Raw genomic sequence first — 21,167 nt, forward strand, 5'->3', positions numbered from 1 at the left:
TTTGTCTCCCCTCCACTTTCTCTTCCTGACAGGTTTTTGTTCTCAAATTCCACACCATTGCGAGGTACCAGCTCTCTGCCATTTTTAAGAAGTGCAAGCCTCAGTCGGAACTCGGAGCCGTGGAAGCAGCTCTGCCGGGGGTGCCTGCGGCCCCTGCAGCTCCCGGCCCTGCCCCTTCCCCAGCCCCCGTTCCCGCCCCAGCCCCGGCCCCACCCCCACCCCCCACCCCTGCCACCCCTGTGACGCCAGCCCCCGTGCCTCCCTTTGAGAAGCAAGGAGAAAAGGACAAGGAAGACAAGCAGACATTCCAAGTTACGGATTGCCGGAGTTTGGTAAAAACCTTGGTCTGTGGCGTCAAGACAATCACGTGGGGCATAACGTCGTGCAAAGCGCCTGGTGGTAATTGTGCTCTTGAATCATTTCGACAAATGATGTTTTTCATAGAGTGGGTTTTATTCACATTAACTTATTGTGCTCTCTTTTCCAGAAGCTCAGTTCATTCCCAACAAGCAGTTGCAGCCCAAAGAGACTCAGATTTACATAAAACTTGTGAAATATGCAATGCAGGCTTTAGATATTTATCAGGTAAGGCAGTGAGTGCCCTCAAACCAGGCTCCTGAGTGTGGAAAATGCCTCTTAGAATTAGAGGTGCTAGTGATGGAAGGGGTCTCAGAAATCTGTTACTATTTGGATGGTCTAGAGTATTCATATACCGAGGTTTGCTTTTGTTCTGTAGCATAGGGTTGCATTTATGGTGAGAATTCCTGTGTCAGTGTATTTTGAGGGGCAGATGGTGTAAAGGGAATGCAATAGAAACGATATTTAATTTTACTAAATTTCTTACTGTTTTAAACACCTAATGAAGGTTTTTGTTTTCTGAGGTCTTCCCCCCCCCCCCCCCAAATTTAAGGTGAAAATAGAGAATTTAAAAGATTTGGGAGGGGGGAGGTGGCGGAGATTTGTTATCTAATTCAAATACTCTGTTTTAAGTATTCAGTTGATCTGATTGTGTATTGGAATATATTCAGAGATATTCAGTTTTAATTCCCGTGTGTTTTTTTTTTTCCTGTGCTAGGTCCAGATAGCAGGAAATGGACAGACATACATTCGAGTAGCAAACTGCCAAACTGTTAGAATGAAGGAAGAGAAGGAGGTATTGGAGCACTTTGCCGGCGTCTTCACGATGATGAACCCATTAACGTTTAAAGAAATCTTTCAGACTACAGTCCCTTATATGGTGGAAAGAATCTCAAAAAATTACGCTCTTCAGGTATGACACTCTTATGTTCTTTCAACATGTGTCGAATACTTGGTGTTCCTTTTATTTTGTAAGTGATGTGCCTAAGGATAGTGCTGTAGAGCAAAATTTAGAGAACTATTAGGCTGTAGTAAAAGAAAAATTTCAAAAGTTTAAGATGCTTTGGACCACTTCCTTTCATAGTAGAAATTAAATACGTGTTAGATGTAGGCTCTTGGTCCTTGATGGTGACAATAAAATGACAGATTAAGTACTTAAGTGAACTCCACTCAGTGCTCAAATCGGTTTTGTTTTTTTTCTTTTGGTGGATAATTCATTTCTTGAAGTGTCTGATACAGATTTGATTTTGTAATTTTGGAAAGTTCATTATTTTTTCTTGAATCCGCTTTGGGGAAGTAATGATTTTTTTTATTTTTTAACTGAAATAATGTGTGTTGTTTTAAGCCATTGCACTTTAGGGTAATTTGTTACAAAGTAATAGGTAACTGATACAATTGCCATATGGTAGTTTTCTTTTCTTTTTTTTTTTTTTTCACAACTCACACACACACACTGTATTCTATTTTACAAGAGATAAATAAACTGACACCAAGCATTGTAAATGGATGACCACAACAAAAGCAACAATGTTGCAGTTACCAAACATGAAACACACTCACACTATGTCATAATATTGACATTCAGTCCAGGAATCCTCCACTGTAACAGCTCCTTTACTTTGCAGTGAAAATTGATGTGTATATTTTTTGCCCCTGAGTCCTTGTGGGATTTTTTTTTGGAAGTAATGATTTTTGTCACATGTGTTTCTTGTTTTGACAGATTGTTGCCAATTCCTTCTTGGCAAATCCTACTACCTCTGCTCTGTTTGCTACAATTCTGGTGGAATATCTCCTGGACCGCCTGCCAGAAATGGGCTCCAATGTGGAGCTCTCCAACCTGTACCTCAAACTGTTCAAGTTGGTCTTTGGCTCCGTCTCCCTCTTCGCAGCTGAAAACGAACAAATGCTGAAGGTAAACTCAGATCCAAGCTGTGCATTGTGTTTGGGTTTTTTTGTTGTTGCTTTTTAATTTTCTTCATTTTGAACAGAAACTGGCTTTGCTCTTTATATTTATAAATATTGTAATATTGAATTAATAAATGTTTACAACGAATCAGGGCCAAGTGTAGAAAACATTTCATGTGTTTCTAAAGCAGAGCTTAATCTATTTGTCTCCTAATCCAAAATGAACACTTCAGAGCTCTCGTGGTAGGCAGGGGTTGTCATTAGTCTTGGCACCCTGATTTTCTTTTTTAAACTCATTTCTTGTGTGGACCACACAAGTAGTGTAGGAGCACACTGTGCTTTTTTTTTTTTTTTTTAAATTGAGTGACGCAGAAGAATATAAGAGGAAAAAACATCTTACCTCTCAGATCCAATGGGAAATGGTTGGCTGTGTAACAGTTCTCATCACATACCCATCTTCCACAGCACATCTCTGTGTTCATATTTTCTGTGGCAGCACATAAACATCCCATTTCAGGGCTATTTGTTCATTTTTCCCCTCTGAATCAAGAGCTCTAGCCAATTTGTGTCCTTTATTAAGACCATCTGGGAGGGATGTGTCTCATAACACATTTTTATAGATGACTAATCCTATACGTGTAATTTTATCTCATCAGTTATTTGACTCTAGCAAATGGCAGAAACCAATGCATGGTTACATCATCCACTAAAGGCAGCAGATGGAACAAAAACCTTATCAAAATTCTCTTCCACTTAATTTCTGTAGAAGGTTGAATATTATCATCAGTTCTGTCTGAAGAGAGATGTTTTCCCATAGGGGAAAAGATCTATTTTTTTCTGAAGTAAATATATAGGTGGTGATATAAAGCACCAGTAATTTGTGCTTTTATGTGACAGTTTCCTCCATTTTTTCAGTTATATAGTAATCAGTTGTCAATAACCTTGACATTACTTCTGTGTTAGTATAAAAAGAAAATATTCAAATTTTTAGAAAGATATAAAATATTTAATAGTCTTTGTCCACATAATTTGGTATCTTCAAATAATTCCATTTTTGCCGATATCTGGGACAATATGTAGAACAAAAACCAACAAAAAAGAGAATTAAAAAAAAAATAAAATAAAAAGAGAATAAAACCTAATAGATTAGACAAGTCTAATGATGGGGTTTTGGAATATTGTTCAAGAAAGATGTTCAAAGAATAATTTCATAGAACGTTTTGTCATGAGACTAATATATGTGATTTATCCATAAAAGAAATATATCTTGCCATATACAGTAACAGACTTGTAATTGTATCACTGACTATACAGGTAGTTTACAGGTCACAGTTCACTTTAAATACACCTGCAAAAAAATTCACATCAAACTTAACCTGTCACATGTCAAAACTAGGATTTGAAGTACAAGATAAAAAACTAATTTGTCTTAAAATGTTGATTAAGCTTACTATAAGCTAATAAAATGCTCATGAACACATTTTTCGATTAAGTCTTCTAAAATGTTACCATCTCATATGTCTTTTGAGGTTCTTCCAAACTTTGCATGTATGGTATTTGGTAGTGAAGTTTCAGTTCCTTTTAGGTTGCATTTTGCATTCTGATAGTTAAGGAACAGGCTTCTTTCATTTTGTTTGATTTTTTTTTAAAGTTTATTTTATTTTATAAATTTATTTATTTATTTATTTTTGGCGGCATTAGGTCTTCATTGCAACGTGCGGGCTTACTCTAGTTGCGGCGAGCAGGGGCTAGTCTTCATTGTGGTGTGTGGGCTTCTCATTGCGGTGGCTTCTCTTGTTGCAGAGCGTGGGCTCTAGGTGCACGGGCTTCAGCAGTTGTGGCACACGGGCTCAGTAGTTGTGGCTCGTGGGCTCTAGAGCTCAGGCTCAGTAGTTGTGGCTCACGGGCTTAGTTGCTCTGTAGCATGTGGGATCTTCCCGGACCAGGGATTGAACCCGTGTCACCTGCATTGGCAGGCGGATTCTTAACTACTGTGCTACCAGGGAAGTCCCTCATCTTGTTTGATTATTTGGTCTCACGAAGGACTGTTCACAAGAACAGTAGAGCTCACAGGCCCTCCAGTTCCTGTTGCAAAGTGTCTGCTCAGCATCATGTACCTACATAGTAAGATGGGAACCTAGTAAATGCTGCTTTCACAGCCAAACTGGTGGAAGCCTACATATGTTTTAGAAGAAATTAATTTGAGTCAAATAAAAGTTGGAAAATTTTTATTTTGTTTTTCCTTTTAGAATAAATTCATCAAAATTACCTTCCGTTCCTATCTTTTTGCAGTGAACCCTCCTCACTTAGAGCTTGTTAACCTGCCTTTTCTCCATCCTGCAGCCTCACCTGCACAAGATTGTGAACAGCTCAATGGAGCTCGCCCAGACTGCCAAAGAACCCTATAACTATTTCCTGCTGCTTCGAGCCTTGTTCCGCTCCATCGGGGGAGGTAGCCATGATCTCCTGTATCAGGAATTTTTGCCTCTCCTTCCAAACCTACTGCAAGGTCAGCACAGTGATGTTGGTTGCCTTTTAGTCTTGTGCGCGTGCGTGGGTCTTGCTTCCCTTGCTTGCTGGGGTTCCTGCTCTGCACCTGGTGAAGGTCATGGTGAGGGGATGTATGTACATGTCCCCTGCAGTGTGTGTATGTGTGTGTCCATCCCTGTGTCCTCTCTTTAAAGGCAGTGCATCTTTAAAGGGATGAGTTTTTCTCCCTGCTCAGAGTTGAATGGGAGTTGGAAGGTCTTAGTTACCCCGGTTAGGACTTTGTTACATTTTTGTAGCGTTTGATAAGCAGTTCTAGAAAGTGGTTTAGTAAGATCAGGGATCCCTAGATTGCAAGAGAATCAGAACAAGAAGGGAAAAAAACAAGTTACAAAGCTGATATAAGCTTTATATAAAATACATAAAAATATGTTTATATTTTTATCTAGTTGCTAACTTGCATAGACAGAATTCTTTTATTCCTGTGTGTTAGGAATGCTTTCAAGGTATATATAACTAAAAGGGATATTGGGTCCAGTGAATGTTTACAGGTATGAACTGACTAGAAACACTATCCTAGGAATTTTTTTTTTTTTTGTAAGGGTGAGCGCTTGGCAAGGGATTGAATCTTCACAACTGGGAAATCCTTGAAAATGATGAATGTAACATGGCCCTATGTCCCCCAGGCCAGGTGCTTAAAGAGGCCCATAGTCAGGCTCTGTCGTCCGTGTTTGACCCCGTCCCCAGTCTTCCCCAGCCTGCGCCCTCTGCTCTGATCAGTCTGATTTTCCCTCCTGCGCTCTTCGCAGCCTTACTTCTCCCCACCTGGTTTTGTTCAAGTACATCCCCTCCTTGGGAACTTAGCTGTGCCCTCTCCTCACCCACCTTCTCCTTTGGATTCTGAATCTGGTGTGGCTGCTGTGTGATGCCTTGGCCTTCCCTGATAGCTCCTCTTTCTTCAGCCTCAGCTGCCTGGGACGTGCCTTTGCGGCCACTGTTACTTGCTTTTCTCTTTCCACTTGTCTTTAAGGTTCTGTGGGCAGGTGCTGATCTGACATGTCTTAGGAAGGGGCTCAGTAAATACTTGGTTACCCTCGTGAAAAGTTGGGGGGTTGTGTTTATGAGCAGGAAGCTCCTCCCATTTATAAAAACCGAAAGTGGATTTTTTTTTTTAATGTTTATTTTAGAGCATAGACATCAACTGTGGTTTACTGGAAATCTGAAAAAACACATAAGGTTATAAACATCAAGCTTGATATGGACACGTCATATTGGAGTCTGTTTCTTTAGACTGGGCTTATTCATAGCATGACATGATTTTTAAAAGTTTGATGTATAATATTAGTCCTTAATATTAACTTAATCAATATTAAATAGTATTAATTGTAACTGAAACTATGTGCAGCCTGCTGTTGTCACCACGAATAAGGTGGATGAAGAGGCCACAGGGTACAGTTACAGAATAGATTGAGCTAACACAGAAATCATAAGGCGTAAAAAGCCTTCCTATTATCGGGTTGATGTTTATGTGAAAAGGCGGGTCACTTACTCTGTACAGTTAACTTGGGCATGTGTCTGGGAAGTAACTTCCCCCGACGGCCTCACACCCTGTGTTTAGGGCTGAACATGCTGCAGAGTGGCCTGCACAAGCAGCACATGAAGGACCTCTTCGTGGAGTTGTGTCTCACGGTGCCCGTGCGGCTGAGCTCGCTCCTGCCCTATCTGCCCATGTTGATGGACCCCTTGGTGTCGGCTCTCAACGGGTCGCAGACGTTGGTCAGCCAAGGCCTGAGGACTCTGGAGTTGTGTGTGGACAACCTGCAGCCCGACTTCCTCTATGACCACATCCAGCCGGTGCGCGCAGAGCTCATGCAGGTAAGTCTGCGTTTCTGTGCCGCCAGCAGAGGGCGCCAGGACTTCGTATCTAGTTCTCACTGAGGATTTTAGGCTGTCAGTTTCAGAAGTGACTGGCCACTGTTGAGGTCGCCGTGCGGAGTGGTGGGCTCCCTGCTCTCTGGTGGGCTACTGGTGTAGGCGTCAACTTGCTGTGTGAGTCTTCTGGCTTACGAAACGATGTCAAGAAATATTGCAGGTATTGAGTGAATATTTGTTTTGCAGTATTGCTCCCCTTTCAGAGGGCTTTCACAGTGTCATGTTCTTGTGAAGTTGATGACTTGGGAAGGCAGGTGTTAAATGGCTGCTGTTTCTTCCAGGGAGATCCTCTCTTTATCCAGGAGAGATGTTGAGTTACACAGTAGAGACGCAAACTTGTAAAGGAAGTAGAGCTGTCTGGCCACCCCCAAAGGAAACAGCAGATAAGAAAGGAGGCAGTTTTGAAGGCATTTTATATTTTTGGTCATTAGAGCTCAGTGTCAGATATCAGGTTATTCCTTCATGTTTTGCTGATGGTAATGATTTGTAATGTGGTTGGTAATTGTTCGAGATTCAGGCTGCCTGTTGCTCACTCACCTGCCCCTTTGGTGTAGAGTATTTGGCCCCAGGTAGGTAGTCCAAATGCCAGCTTTCTGTGATGGGCAGTAACTCAAGTACAGGAGTCTCTGGACAGTAGGTTGGAGGTGCAACCAGGACTCGCCTGTCAGTCCTGAAATTTAGATCTTGGGCTCCATCTAGGCAGGAGAGCATGGCCTAGAGGTTGGGTTGGAGCCTCCAGGTCCAAGTCCAGTCATTTGGAGGCTTGACTGACTCTCGAGCCTGAGCGGAGAAGAGGACCGTTGGTTCTGGAAGGCAGACCGTGGGCCCGACCCAAGCCTGGGTGAGCTTCCTGTGGGAAGAGGAGGCAAGGATGGGTTCTTGGGCCTCTTGCCCTTATGTGAGGCAGACAGCCCCAGGGGGAACTGGGTAAGGGCTTCTTGCTTTCAGAGGCACGGTTACCCTACCTGCTGGACAACTGGCAGAGTACCGTCAGCCCGCTACGAACCCGTGCGAGTGCTGGGAGATTGAACCCTCCCGTTCCCAGTGCCACCCCCTCCTGGGGAGGTAAGCAGAAGACCCCTCTCCTGAGGATACCTGAGCTTTGGGTGGGCCAGGTGGAGGGTAAGGAGTCTTAGACTACATCTCTCGACAGTCATGAAGGGAAGCCTCTTTGGACCTACAGGAATGTAAGAGAAATTCGAATTTTGCTTTTAAGAAGAGTTCCAAGATTTTATGTTGACTGTCGTTGGACACTAATACCTGGCATTGTTACAGAAGGTGGTCTAAGAAAATAGGTTTAAATAGTGAGCTATGGTGATTTTCAGGGCTTATGATAATTTAGGTGAAAAGGTATGGGAAAACTGACAGAGTGTTTGGGAACAATTGAGTACGTCTCTGTTCCTTATACTAATTGTGAGTACGAGGTACACAGTAACTCTTTTTTCCCGTAATGCAGGTCCCTTTATGATCACTGTTTTCCCTCTTCGCTGTCCTTTGTAATATCAGATTTGAAATGTAAAAGGTAGTTTATATATCATGTTTGTAAGTTATAAAGCCTAATAATAGAAGTAAAAACCTGAGAAGGCACCATCTAACCCAAGGTCAAGAACTGTGGCAGCAAGTTGTGTTTTCCTCTCTGCTCCCCTATCCCATTTTGTATATCTGCCCAAACAATATGTTGTTCAGTTTTCTTGCCTTTGAGCTCTGCACTGTTTATGACATGCTACCATTTGTACTGTAGGAGCATGGAAGAACATTTATATTTATATGTGCATTTTCTGTAAAGTCATACGATTTCTCTGGAAGGACACACCTGACTAACATCGTTGGTTTCCAGAAGGGAACTGTGTGTTTGGGGGACGGAGGTGGGAGGAGGAGTTTTTGCCGTGTAGTCTTTCATAACTTTTGAGTTGGGATTGGGGGACCGTGGGACTGCATCGCCTCGGAGGGTTAATGAAAGCGTACTGACTTTCAGGCTTTGTGGCGCACTTTACGCAACCCTGCAGACAGCATTTCGCACGTGGCCTATCGTGTCCTTGGTAAATTTGGTGGCAGTAACAGGAAGATGTTGAAGGAGTCCCAGAAGCTGCACTACGTCGTGACTGAAGTTCAAGGCCCCAGTATCACAGTGGAGTTTTCTGACTGTAAAGCATCTCTTCAGCTCCCGATGGAGAAGGTAAATTTTGGAGTCTCTGGGAGTTTCTTAAAGATACTGTAAGTTTCATTTTAAGACGTTTAATTTCTATTTGAAAACATGGAAATAGAACATATACTTTTGGGGTGGGAATTTCTAACTCAAAGGAGATGAAGATTTATTGGGGCCCAGCTTGGTCGGTTGGAGCTTCCATCATTCCAGGAGGCCAGTGGGTGGTGTTGCCCCTGAGGACGTTGGACCCTTGGGCAGGACTGTCCTTCTTGATGGACCAGGAGGTGTCGCCCAGCCCACCCCACCCTTGCACTTAGTCTGTTTTGATGTCCAATAGGTTTTACATTGTGTCATTTAGAACCTAGGTTAGTCCCGTTCCTGTCTCATTCCCGTCACTCCTGAGTACCTGCTTCTCTCCCAGTCTCTATCCAGACATGGCTCCTTAGCCCACCACGGACAGCTCTTTGGTTTCTCTCTGTGTGTCCTTTAGAACGCCTCTGCCCTTGTATAAAAATCAGCAGACTGTCCCCAGCGTGTTGTAGAGCACTCAGCCGCTTCTGCATGATCCTTACTGAACACCGCCCCTTCACCTTACTGACCCCTCCTGGTCCTTTGTCACACAGCTAAGGTTGTATTTATTACAATCTACGTTGTCACATTCGACTTTCCCCTTTTTATCATATGACCAGCCTTCCCGCCTGCATTACAGCTATTGTTACCATGTCTTTTCAGAACACTTATCTAGCCGTTAATATAATGTGCATTTTTGGAAAGGGTTTTATAGAAGCCTTTCACGTGTATCTGAGTGACTCAGCCATTTCAGTGAGCCAGATGCTGGCTGGGATTCTTGAACTCCTTGCAGGCCTGGTCTTAACAGCATCCTGTGGCCTGGAACCACTCAAAGCCCTCCTTTTGCTCAGGCGCACTCTATTCTGTCCTGATGCATTGTATTGTAGAACTCAGCTTGTTTACCTTTCTGTATAAGGAGTTTACACACAGTAGTGATTTCTGTAATTCTTTTTTTTAAGCCAGACTTTACTGAACATTTGTGAGGAAGGGTACCCATCATGGGTAATGTCAGTCTGGAGTCGTTTCCTGTCGTCGTCTCTCAGTCCACCTGTCCCCCCTACACACACACACCTTTTCCCCCCAAGTTTCTCAAGCACACAAATTGTGTCCACCCCTCTCCCAGCCCCACCCCATAGAACGGTGTCGCTTTCCAGTCTTAGCTTCTCATCCAAACCTTTATCTAAATACTTGCCAAAATAAACACTAGTTTCCTTGTAAGAAAATACAACTAAAATTCTGTCTTTACCTTGAAGATTACCACAGTGAACATACTGTGAATCTAGCCCGTTGCCACGTTTTAGGTCGTTTCCTTAAGTTAGGATTCTATTTGCTTTAGCCCCATCAGTGGCAGGGTTGGTATTAGAATGAAAACTAAGACATCTGACTTTTACTTGATCTCTGCATAGATTAAGCAGAGCAAGAAAATCCCTGTAGAAGTAGTTCTTCCCCAAAGCATCTAAAGCATGGAAGAAACCAGGTTTTGAAGACAAGCTTCCATGGCCCTCCTGGACCCTCCCAGGGACTCTGTGGTGCTCTCGGAGCCCTTTTCCCAGCAGGTAGCATCCTGAGGGCCGTGGCACACCCTGCAGGGCTGAAGGAACCAGCAGGGAAGGGGATGACCAGCAGGGCAAGTGCCAGTGCATTTACATGACAGAAGTTCTGCTTTTGGCATACTTTACAATCCCTTTTTTGGCAGGGAAGGGACAGGTAATTGGCTCGTAGGTTATGTTGATTCTTAAAAATAACACTTCTCAGACTGTCCTTGCATGATTTATTACATAACCCTGAGCAGGTCAGAGGCAGCAGGAGAAAGGGCACTTCTGTGGTGCCCCAGAAGAGCTCGGACACGCAAGCTGGGAGTGATGCAGTGAGGGGCCCTTGTCACCCTCTGTGCTGTGTCGCCTGGCTGCGTCTGGAGGGTGGGGCCCCTGTCCGTGTCAGCTCTGGTTCCTCACACGTGGCCAGGATAAATCTTTAAACTTCAACACAGATTGGGGCTTTGATTTCTAGGTATATAAGTATCTTTAGCATTAATATCTTAGCTGTTAAAGACTCCAAGTGTTTTTTTGTGTGTGATCGTTCCTTCCCTGCCTTCCTGGTCAACCTAATGAAAAGGCTAAAATGCGTATGTAGCTATGTAGGTTTTCTGCAAAAATGAAGTAAACCCTCTTTTAAAGAGAGAATTTAGTAAAAGCTTAGGAAAGCCATCTTTTAGTTTTGAACTGAGACGACTCAGATGGTAGTTTAATCCAGCAAATCTACCACAAGAGGCCTTCTGAGCTCACTTAATTTCTGGAATCTCCCATTGGCTACTTAAGCATGAAATTAGTGAACTCCACGTCCCATTTCAGTTTGAACCATGGCAGCTCTTGATGTCATAATACTTTTGTCACCTTCTCTGGAGGTTTCATTTGGAGAACACCTGCTGGCCTGTCTGCAGGCCCCCTGTGCTCTCTTCAGGAGCAAGCATGCATTCAGGTTCTTCTGCGTGGTGCACGTGCTTTCCGTGCAAGCTTTTCAGAGTCACGTCATTTCAGCACAGACTACAGTTTTTGCGTTTCTTTGCTGTAGGCCATTGAAACGGCTCTGGACTGCCTGAAGAGCGCCAACACGGAGCCCTACTACCGGAGACAGGCGTGGGAAGTGATCAGGTGCTTCCTGGTGGCAATGATGAGTCTGGAGGACAATAAACACGCACTCTACCAGCTCCTGGCACACCCTAAGTATGCTGATGATTTAATTCTCTGTGCTGGGACATAATTTGTTTCAGAAAATTAGGGATGGAAGGACCTCCCAGGTCTCTTAGTGTTTTAAGTATGTTCCTTCAGTTCAGGAAAATGCCATGTTGTTTGCTCAGCAATGCTTCTCTTGCTTTTTAGAGAAAATGGGAAGAACCTTGGGCACTTGCGAGTTAGAATTTCTCTCAGTCGTAATCCTCCTTTAGTATTGCCTCCTCCACTAGGGCGCAAGCTTCAGGAATCAAGGGTCAGTCCTCTCTCCCTTCGGCTCACCGTTACATTTGCAGCACCTGCACATGATAGGTGTTCAGGGGATCTTTTGGTGTTCCAATCCAGAGTGATCCTTTTGTGTGACATTTTTATTTCGCTCATATCACTTAAGGCTGTGACCTTTATATAATGATCTTTTGTGGTGATGTATGTTTGTCATCTTTCTGTGTTATAGGTTTCAGGGAAGAGGTTTTTCCTTTGTATTTTTACGTTTCTCACGGCGTCAAAGATAGTGCCAGATATATAGTAGGTGCTCAGTTGTCGAAAGAGCATTGGAGAGAGAGCAGTGAGCAATAGCCAAGTGCACAAGGAAATAAGGCAGCATGAATAAGAGCCCACAGAATCAGCAGAAAGAGATCTGCTCAGACTGAAGATACGAGGATCTCCACAGCTAGGCTATAACTATGCTTCTGCTGTGTTTAAAATAAATGAAAGACAAACTTGAAAACATTCCAAGAAATACAAACCTTATAAAAATTGCCCAAGCAGATTAAAGAAAAGAAAGGAGAAAGAGAATCTTTAGATAAGAGATAAGTCAAAAGAAATTATCCAGAATGTGTGCAGAGAGAGAAAAAGATGAAAAATTTTAAAAAGATTTAAGAGACATGTAGAATAGTGTGAAGTGGCATAGTTGCTTGAAGTCCCACAGGAATGAACAGCAAAGAAAAGGGCAATATGTGGTCAGATGTAATTGGAGTACAGCTAAGGCTATATTTTGAGGGAAACTTGTAGCTTTAAGAATCATAATAGACTGGAAACAGTCCAGATGTCTGTCATCCGTGGTGCGTGGATACAACGAAATCTCAGCAGTAACAAGGAATTAACTACTGACTCGTGTTCCAAGATGAATAGATCATTTCCAACACCAGGCTAAGGGAAAGAAGCCAAACCCAGGGCTGCATATTGTACGGTTCCTTTTTTTAATATAATTTTGAAAAAAAATTTTTTATTTTTTGGCTGCGTTGGGTCTTTGTTGCTGCGTGCGGGCTTTTCTCTCTAGTTGCGGTGAGCAGGGGCTACTCTTCATTGCGGTGTGCGGGCTTCTCGTTGAAGTGGCTTCTCTTGTTGCAGAGCACCGGCTCTAGGCGCACGGGCTTCAGTAGTTGCAGCACGCAGGCTCAGTAGTTGAGGCTCATGGGCTCTAGAGCACAGGCTCAGTAGTTGTGGCACATGGGCTTAGTTTCTCTGCGGCATGTGGAATATTCCCGGCCCAGGGATTGAACCTGTGTCCCCTGTGGATTCTTAACCACTGCGCCACCAGGGAAGTCCCAGCATAATGCTTTTGAAACTCATCCATGATGCAAAATTTGTAGTTTGCTCCTTTTCATTGCCGAATCATATTCTCTTGTATGGATATAAAATGGTGATTTTCTACCTCCATGTGCTCTTTTTTTTACAAAGGAAGAGCTTTTTCTGTCTCCTTTCATATTTGTTTATAGTAGTATGGACTCATGGATTCTTAATTTATTTAAAGGGTGACAGTCCATTAATTTGGTGACCAGATTGTCTAGATTGAGTCACTGAGAGCCCCTGCTGGCTGGCTTCTGTATTCCTGTGTCGTGTCCCCATCAGTTTCTGAGCATCCTTTGTAGCTCAGCAGGATGTTTCTGGCTCACCTCGTGCCCTCTCTCCCCCAGCCCTGGAGTCACCATTCCCTTTCAAAGGAATGAGGGCTCCTGAAGAAATGGACACAGACCAAGGTCTCTCTGCTAGGTGTGCTCATTGTTTCTAAGCCTTTCCGCCTAATTTTTTGATAAGCAGAAGTTTATGATATTACTGTGGTCAAGGTGATAAATTTTTCCTTTTGTTTTATGCTTTTTATTATATTGTTTGTAAGAAATCACTTTCTGCATCCTCATCGTGAAGATACTCTTGTATTATCTTCTAAAAGCTCTGTAGTTCTGTCCTTTGCAGTTTGACCTTTATCCTCTAGAATTAACTTTTGTGAATGGAGTGGAGTAGGGGTCCATGTTTATATTTTGCCCTTTAGATATTCAGGACCCACTTATTTATAAAGACTGTTTGTTCTCCATCTCTGCATTCACAGATTGAGTACCTTCTAGAACCAGGCTCTGTTCAAGGTTTGTGTGTAAGACTGCATTCTTGCCTTCAAGGAATTTATATTCTAGTGGGGTAGACGGACAACAGCAGAAAGAAACAAATGCATAGTATTTCAGCTAGTGATAAGTGCTACTATGCATCGCAGGCTAAGTAGTGCGCTGGGTGGGAGGGAGTGTGGGGTGGGATGGGGCTGAGTTAGGGCCTCAGGGGAACACCAAGAAGACTTTAGATTTCGCCCTATGTTTCACAGGAAGTGGATGAAAGGCTATGACTTACTCTGGCTGACCGCAGGTTGTCTTGGCTTAAGCCAGAGGAGCATGTACTGGGGTGTCAGGAACAGTGTGGAAGAGCAGGCCGGGGGGATGGTGGGACTCAGATGTCTGTTTGGGTTAGTTGGACCCAGTGGCCTTTTAAAGAGCATGATTACAATCTGGAAAAGAGCTGAGGAGATGTTCAGGTGTGGGGTGGGGAGTGTGACCACCACTCTTCCCTCTGTTTGAAGATGTTGCACGTGGAAATGAAGGGCCTGTGGATTTTATTAGTTTTGGGGGAAGAACCAGAGAGTGAGTGGGCAAATATTAGAGGCAGACTCTGGTCACAGAAAGAAATCTGTTACTTGGACCAGTTCATGGTTGGAAGAAACTAAAAATTTTTAAAATATTGATGACCATTTCTTATCCTTGTGTTTAATGTGTGCTTCCCTGACTCTGCTTTCTTGGGTTTTAGTTAATCTCATATAATTGGCAGTAAATCCTTTATCCATTTAGACCCATAGCCCCATTTGATTCTGTACCTAGTGGTGTGACTTTTCAACATATAAAAGGTATATAATTGCCTTTAAGTAATAGCTTTTTTCCATCTCTTTTTGATCATTGATACTTCTTACAATTTGGCTTATTTAATTGTAAAAGATTAACATCAAACATCAAATTTCTTAAAATAGAAAATAATTACAAAAATATTGAATGTGCTGTCCTTTTGTAATTTACCTCTGATTCATTACCTGTGCTCATATTAGGTAGAACGTATTTGGTGTCTCTTGAACCATTGGCTATAAACATTCATCATGAAATTCATCATATTTGATTCCAAAGTGTTGCTGAAATTAAAGCAGAGAAATTAATTCACTCAGGCCTATCTGCACAAGAGGAAAGTGGGCAGGTTGAAAATAAGAAAGTTGTAGTGGAATCATTGGCTCAGGACTTGAGTGTCGTGATGATGGATTTAATTGTTGTCTTGCAGCTTTACAGAAAAGACCATACCCAATGTCATCATATCACATCGCTACAAAGCTCAAGACACTCCAGCTCGGAAGACGTTTGAGCAGGCTCTGACCGGGGCGTTCATGTCCGCTGTCATTAAAGACCTCCGGCCCAGTGCCCTGCCCTTTGTAGCCAGCTTGATTCGCCACTACACAATGGTGGCAGTTGCCCAGCAGTGCGGTGAGTGGGACAGAGAAGTGGTGGGTTGAGGCCTTCGGGGAGCTTCAAAAACTCGGTCAGACGCTGTGTTTCAGAGAAGCTGAGTTTGGCTGATTGGTTTTTGGCTTTTGTTTCACAGTTTTCCACTCATTCTATTGACAGATAGTTGGTATATCAGCGGTGGGTGCTGTATTCACTTGAAAATTGTCACCAAGTTTTACCTATAAAATACACCGAGTTTAACATTTTGGCCCTTTGTTTTTCATCCTGGGGGCTGAGTACTTTTGGACCCTCTGTGTATAGAACAGGGACAGTTCGTGATCGCACCCCTTGCTGGTCCCCGTCCTTGGCGGTGTTTCCAAGGCTCAACCTCCGCTCTGCCGCATCACCCGCTGGCCGCTCCTCGGTCTCCAGGCTCTGCTCCTGGGGCCCCTGGCGTCGTCCTGCCTGGGCACGCCTCACCTCTGCTCCGGGTTCTCAGGCTCTGGGTGGTGAAGGACCCATTTTGTTTGTCTCTGCAGACTGGTGATTTTGGAAAAGACAGTAAAAATGTCACCACACCGCCAATTGCTAAGTTTCTGAACACTTGATCTCACTTAATCTCAGTGCTGGTCAGTGGGCACGCACACTTGAGTAGCACTTTGGGTCCTTGGAGCCCCTCACCCTCGATCGACAAGTAGTTTTCTCCAGACACTGCAGAACACAGAACTTCCCCTCCTTTTTTTTTTTTAACTCTTCCTGCCTGGACAGTCAGTGCTGTACAGTTTAACACTTAGGTTGTTTCTCAGTGTTTCCAGCAGACCTGTACGCTTCTCAGTAACTCCCATCTTGCCTCATGCTGGGTGCCTGCCAGGTATGAATGAACGGTTGCTGGCAGACTGTTCTCTGTGCGGTTAGGTTTTGCAGGTGGATGTTGTTGCTGTTTACTGTTACTTGTATGTCAGGAGTGTCCAGAGCATAACCCATGGTCATTCCCATATTGTACCTCTTGGCCTCGCTAATGATTTTTCTAAAGATACCCGATTGTGGTTCTCATTTTAAACTAATACATCTTTGAATTGGGATTGAGAAAGGGTGAAGGTATCAGTGTGTAATGGAAAGCATTCAGAAAAATAGCCTTAGTGCAAGTCAGATCACTTAGTTTATAAATAACTGCAGTTTACCAGCAGTTGGCCTGGAGTACCAGGGTTGGGCTTTTATTAAATTCCTAACCTCAAGGAAAAACACGAGGTAGTTTTGCAATTTGAGGGACGAGAATGTGGAGCTAAACCCGGCTTTCCCTCGTGCCCTCTGCATCTCCTTTCAGGTCCCTTCTTGCTCCCCTGCTACCAGGTGGGCAGCCAGCCCAGCACCGCCATGTTTCACAGTGAAGAGAACGGGTCGAAAGGAATGGACCCCTTGGTCCTCATTGATGCGATAGCTATTTGTATGGCGTATGAAGAAAAGGAACTTTGCAAGATCGGGGAGGTGGCCCTTGCTGTGATATTTGATGTTGCGAGTATCATCCTGGGCTCAAAGGAGAGGGTAAGGAAGGACTGAGGTCTGTGTGGGCGTGTTTGTGCTTGAGGGTGGTCGTTCTGGAAATCACTCACAGTGTAAGAACTGAGTAACACCGTACGGGTTGTGTGCGTTTTTCTCCAGGCGTGCCAGCTGCCCCTCTTCTCTTATATCGTGGAACGCTTGTGCGCGTGCTGCTACGAGCAGGCCTGGTACGCAAAGCTGGGGGGTGTGGTGTCCATTAAGTTCCTCATGGAGCGGCTGCCTCTCACTTGGGTTCTGCAGAACCAGCAAACCTTCCTCAAAGCTCTTCTCTTTGTCATGATGGACTTGACTGGAGAGGTAGGTGATGGGTGACCCCAGACCTAACCATCCTGGTTCAAGATGCTGCTTTGCCTGGAGCACAGTTGGTTTCAGACAGTTCTGCAAATATGCTCTCCTAGAAGCTTAGAAAACATTACAGCATCTTTAATGAAAGGACAGATCAGAGCCCTCAGGTTCTCTTTCTTTGAGGATCTAAATACTTGTCTGTCTTGATGAACAGCCCCTGGCCAGAGTACTTAACTGGCCAGAAGTTTCTATAGGAGTCGCGTTCTTTATGAACCTCTGTGCAGATACAAACAAATAGAAGATGGTGGGCATTGCCTGCTTAAATCCATTCGGCAAACACAAGGATCAAGTCTAGATCCGCATTTTCTTTTCTGAATGACAGACAGAAATTACCTATGAGCAGGAGAGTTAGCTACCGGAATACCTTGCAGACGTTAATGAAGCAGACTTGATACATTAGCTGGCGTGAGGGCCGTGCGCCCCCAGTGACAGCGTTTGTTGGGGGTAGTGTGTGCAGGAGACGTGGGTGCTGTGGGCAGCATCGCCCCCTTTCGTGCTAAGGAGTCCCTGGCCTGCAGGTTTCCAATGGGGCAGTCGCCATGGCCAAGACCACCCTGGAGCAGCTTCTGATGAGGTGTGCGACGCCCCTGAAGGACGAGGAGAGGGCTGAGGAGATCATGGCGGCCCAGGAGAAGTCCTTCCACCACGTGACCCATGACCTGGTTCGGGAAGTCACGTCTCCAAACTCAACTGTGAGGAAGCAGGCTATGCACTCCCTGCAGGTGCTGGCCCAGGTCACCGGGAAAAGCGTGACCGTGATAATGGAACCCCATAAGGAGGTGAGACGTCTGTCACCAAACTAGTGTTATTGGAACCTAGTTTGAAATTTGAAACCTAGTTTGAAACCTTTGAAGACTTTTTTTTTTTCCTTCAAATTTGACTTGGAGATGATATGGAATTTGTAATTTTGTGTCCAGTACAGAGTGCTATTACATATGCTCTTTTTGAGAGCATGCAGACAGCAACGTGCTTATGTTTATGTCTGTATCAGTAATTGTGAGTGTCAAGGGAGTAGAGTGCTGGTTTCCTGGGCCTGTAGAGCACAACCTGATGGTCCTGTTCTTGTTTTGGTGGTGGTGGTTGTGAGAGAGGTTACTCTGGACCCGTAGGAATTAAACGTATCTGACGTGCATCTTTTCATGACCCAGTGTCAGCATATGAAACAGAGCCTCCCTTTCCTAACTAAAGGACGTCTGTGATAACTTTTGATCTCATTTATGGTTTTCAAATTGCTAATTGGCTTAGAACATTGTGATGAGGTGTTTGCTTTCTGAGGAGCGGCTGGTCAGTGATGCTTCCTCCCTGCCTCTCCCAGGTTCTCCAGGATATGGTCCCACCTAAGAAGCATTTGCTCCGACACCAGCCTGCCAACGCGCAGATTGGCCTGATGGAGGGGAACACGTTCTGTACCACGTTGCAGCCCAGGCTCTTCACAATGGACCTTAACGTGGTGGAGCATAAGGTGTTCTACACAGAGGTAGGGGGGTGGTGGTACGGCGTGGTGTGGATGGTGATGTCGTGTGTCTGGTAACCTGTCTTTGTGCACGAAGACTGGTCAGGCAGCACTCAGAAGGCATGGGTGGTGACCATAGTAACCGGCCATCGCCTGGCTCAGGCCCTGGCACAGGTATGTTACGTCCGGGATTGGCGAGGAGGTAGGCATGGTGACTAGAGATGTCCGGTAGAATGTGGGGGGTTTCTGAGTCTGTCGAGCTCTCTTAGCCCTCCACAGGGAGCCTTGCTCTTCAGGACCTTGAACTTGTATTCTAGAGATAAGACTGTAGCATCTACCTTAATCACTCTCGTATCAATAGGTGCCCAGGTTACTGAATTTATCAATCACTTGAATGTGCCGTTTGCAGTTGAGAACTCACTTCACGTGAGTGCCCTTACCTAGTTCTGGCAGCACCCCATGAAGTACAGATACTGATGATTCTCATTTTGAAGATGCAGAATCTGAGCCTTAGGGTTTGTTAGACACCTAGAACTACAGAGCAGGTGAGCTGGAGAGCTTAGGGTGGAACCACCACAGTTGTTTTAGAGCCTGGTTTCTAATCATTCCGCTGTCCTGCTGGGCTGTTGTTTAGTGGACTTGACTTGCCCCTTGACCCAAGGTAACAGGCGGTTGTGGGTGGCACTTTATAAGTGTTTGTCACCGTAAATATTACAGTGTGGGATGAAATTAGACAGTGGTAAATAGAAATTAAACTATAAATACAGTCAAATTATAAGCATTAATTCTTAGACTCTGTAATGGGCTGTTGATTAGTCCCAATCTGAAATTTTTATGAGACATGAATCATACTTCTGGAGGCATTGTCAGAGAACTGAGGCAAAAGTCGTAAGGAAGCAAATTCTTCCTTATCCACGCTAAGTCTGAATTTCCAATTATGAAAAATTTACCTCTTGATTCTTAAAGTCCTGTGTTTTTGCTTGGACATAAGGTCATTGGTCATGTGTTCTAGCTGAAATCATTTATACCTTGTTATATCCCTTGTATAACATCACTCATAAGATTTGATGGAGGGTCCAGGAGAGCCCCTGGAGAATGGGAGGGGAGCTTCCTTCGGGGGCTTCAGAGGCAGATGTGTTGTAACCTATGGGGAAAATTCCTCATGGAGCTGGAGACCAGAAACTGGTAGTGAGTGTTTAAATTTCGGGAATCTAAACTGGTTTTGAAAGTGTTTATCAGGATACCAGCTGCATCAAAACATGTGAGGATCTTTCGGAAAATAGAAACTCTTGAGTCCTCTTCCCGAAGATTTAGGTTCAGTAGATTTGGGGTCAGACCTGGGAATCTACTGCCTAAAAACTTCCCAGGTGATTCTGGCGTGGCCACGTTTGGAAGTCTGGCTTTCTAATTTAGTTTCTGATGCTCTCTCTCTCTAGATATAGATAGAGGGATCTATATATGTGTGTGTATACAAATATGTTATATATGAGGAGAGTGTTACTGGAGGTTTCCTCTGGGGAGTGAAATAGGGTGGGTGGTTGAAATGCTTTTCTCTATACATCCTCCTCTACTGTTTTAAATATTTTACTAGGTAGGAATCTTTAAGGGAAAAAACGGTACGATTTTCCAGGATGTCAACAGAAGGGGAAAGTAGTAATAGAACACCATATATAGTATTTTAGATATTAGATATATAAATGTGTACTGGTCTGTTAAAGTGTCTGGAAGGCTAGCCACTGGAGTATCTGCGTTACGGTATTTCCAGCGAAACACTTCCTGCTTATGCCACTCTGTACTTGAAAAGAAAGAAAAAAAAAAAGGATTACTGCTCAAACTCTGGAATTATAACATGTATGTTTCTTGGGCACTGGCCCAAGGCATTGGGAAGCAGCTCTGAACGAGGAGGAGTTGTACCCGCCATCTTGGAATTTGCATTTAGATGAAGTGATCCTCTATGTAAAGAAAAAACATTATGGTATCAGAGTGGGTCAGAAAGTGTCACAGAGGTTGACTGAGTTTTGCTTTAGAATAAGGAAGCTCAAGCACATTTCTATACTTAAATGGTTTGGGATTTGGGTTTAGTTTGTTAATCATGTTGTGTGTGGCAGATCGCTGTGTTCTGTTACTTGCAAGGTTATTGTGTCTTCACAGTGAGAGCAGGCTAAATTAAGTTCTATCTTTTGCAGCTCTTGAATTTGTGCGAGGCTGAAGATTCAGCTTTAACAAAACTGCCCTGTTATAAAAGCCTTCCGTCACTCGTACCTCTACGAATTGCAGCCTTAAGTAAGTTCATGTAAATATGAGACAAGTTACGGGATACAGAAGTGAAGGGAGGGCTTCCCTGGTGGGGCAGTGGTTGAGAGTCCCCCTGCCGATGCAGGGGACGTGGGTTCGTGCCCTGGTCCGGGAGGATCCCACATGCCGCGGAGCGGCTGGGCCCG

General features: G+C 44.1%; 1 protein-coding gene across 18 annotated transcripts in view; it reads left to right on the top strand.

Annotated features, from left to right (window-relative positions):
• Positions 1–21,167, top strand: part of TRRAP (transformation/transcription domain associated protein) — a 110,967-nt gene that overhangs the window by 22,088 nt on the left and 67,712 nt on the right. For 13 of the 18 annotated variants that reach the window (XM_027125796.1, XM_027125803.1, XM_027125811.1 and 10 more), the window contains 14 exons: positions 33–399; positions 488–585; positions 1,076–1,270; positions 2,078–2,269; positions 4,606–4,771; positions 6,368–6,624; positions 8,657–8,857; positions 11,468–11,619; positions 15,208–15,407; positions 16,693–16,910; positions 17,028–17,225; positions 17,792–18,052; positions 18,589–18,750; positions 20,913–21,009. In XM_027125796.1, the coding sequence (XP_026981597.1) occupies positions 33–399; positions 488–585; positions 1,076–1,270; positions 2,078–2,269; positions 4,606–4,771; positions 6,368–6,624; positions 8,657–8,857; positions 11,468–11,619; positions 15,208–15,407; positions 16,693–16,910; positions 17,028–17,225; positions 17,792–18,052; positions 18,589–18,750; positions 20,913–21,009 (2,764 nt within the window). Of the gene's footprint in view, positions 1–32; positions 400–487; positions 586–1,075; positions 1,271–2,077; positions 2,270–4,605; positions 4,772–6,367; positions 6,625–8,656; positions 8,858–11,467; positions 11,620–15,207; positions 15,408–16,692; positions 16,911–17,027; positions 17,226–17,791; positions 18,053–18,588; positions 18,751–20,912; positions 21,010–21,167 lie in introns of those variants that run through there. The other 5 variants (XM_027125798.1, XM_027125804.1, XM_027125813.1 and 2 more) reach the window with 3 other exon arrangements.

Source organism: Aethalodelphis obliquidens, unplaced genomic scaffold (genome assembly GCF_003676395.1).
Source record: "Aethalodelphis obliquidens isolate GAN/ISIS:26980383/991018 unplaced genomic scaffold, ASM367639v1 scaffold30, whole genome shotgun sequence".
NCBI lineage: Eukaryota > Metazoa > Chordata > Mammalia > Artiodactyla > Delphinidae > Aethalodelphis > Aethalodelphis obliquidens.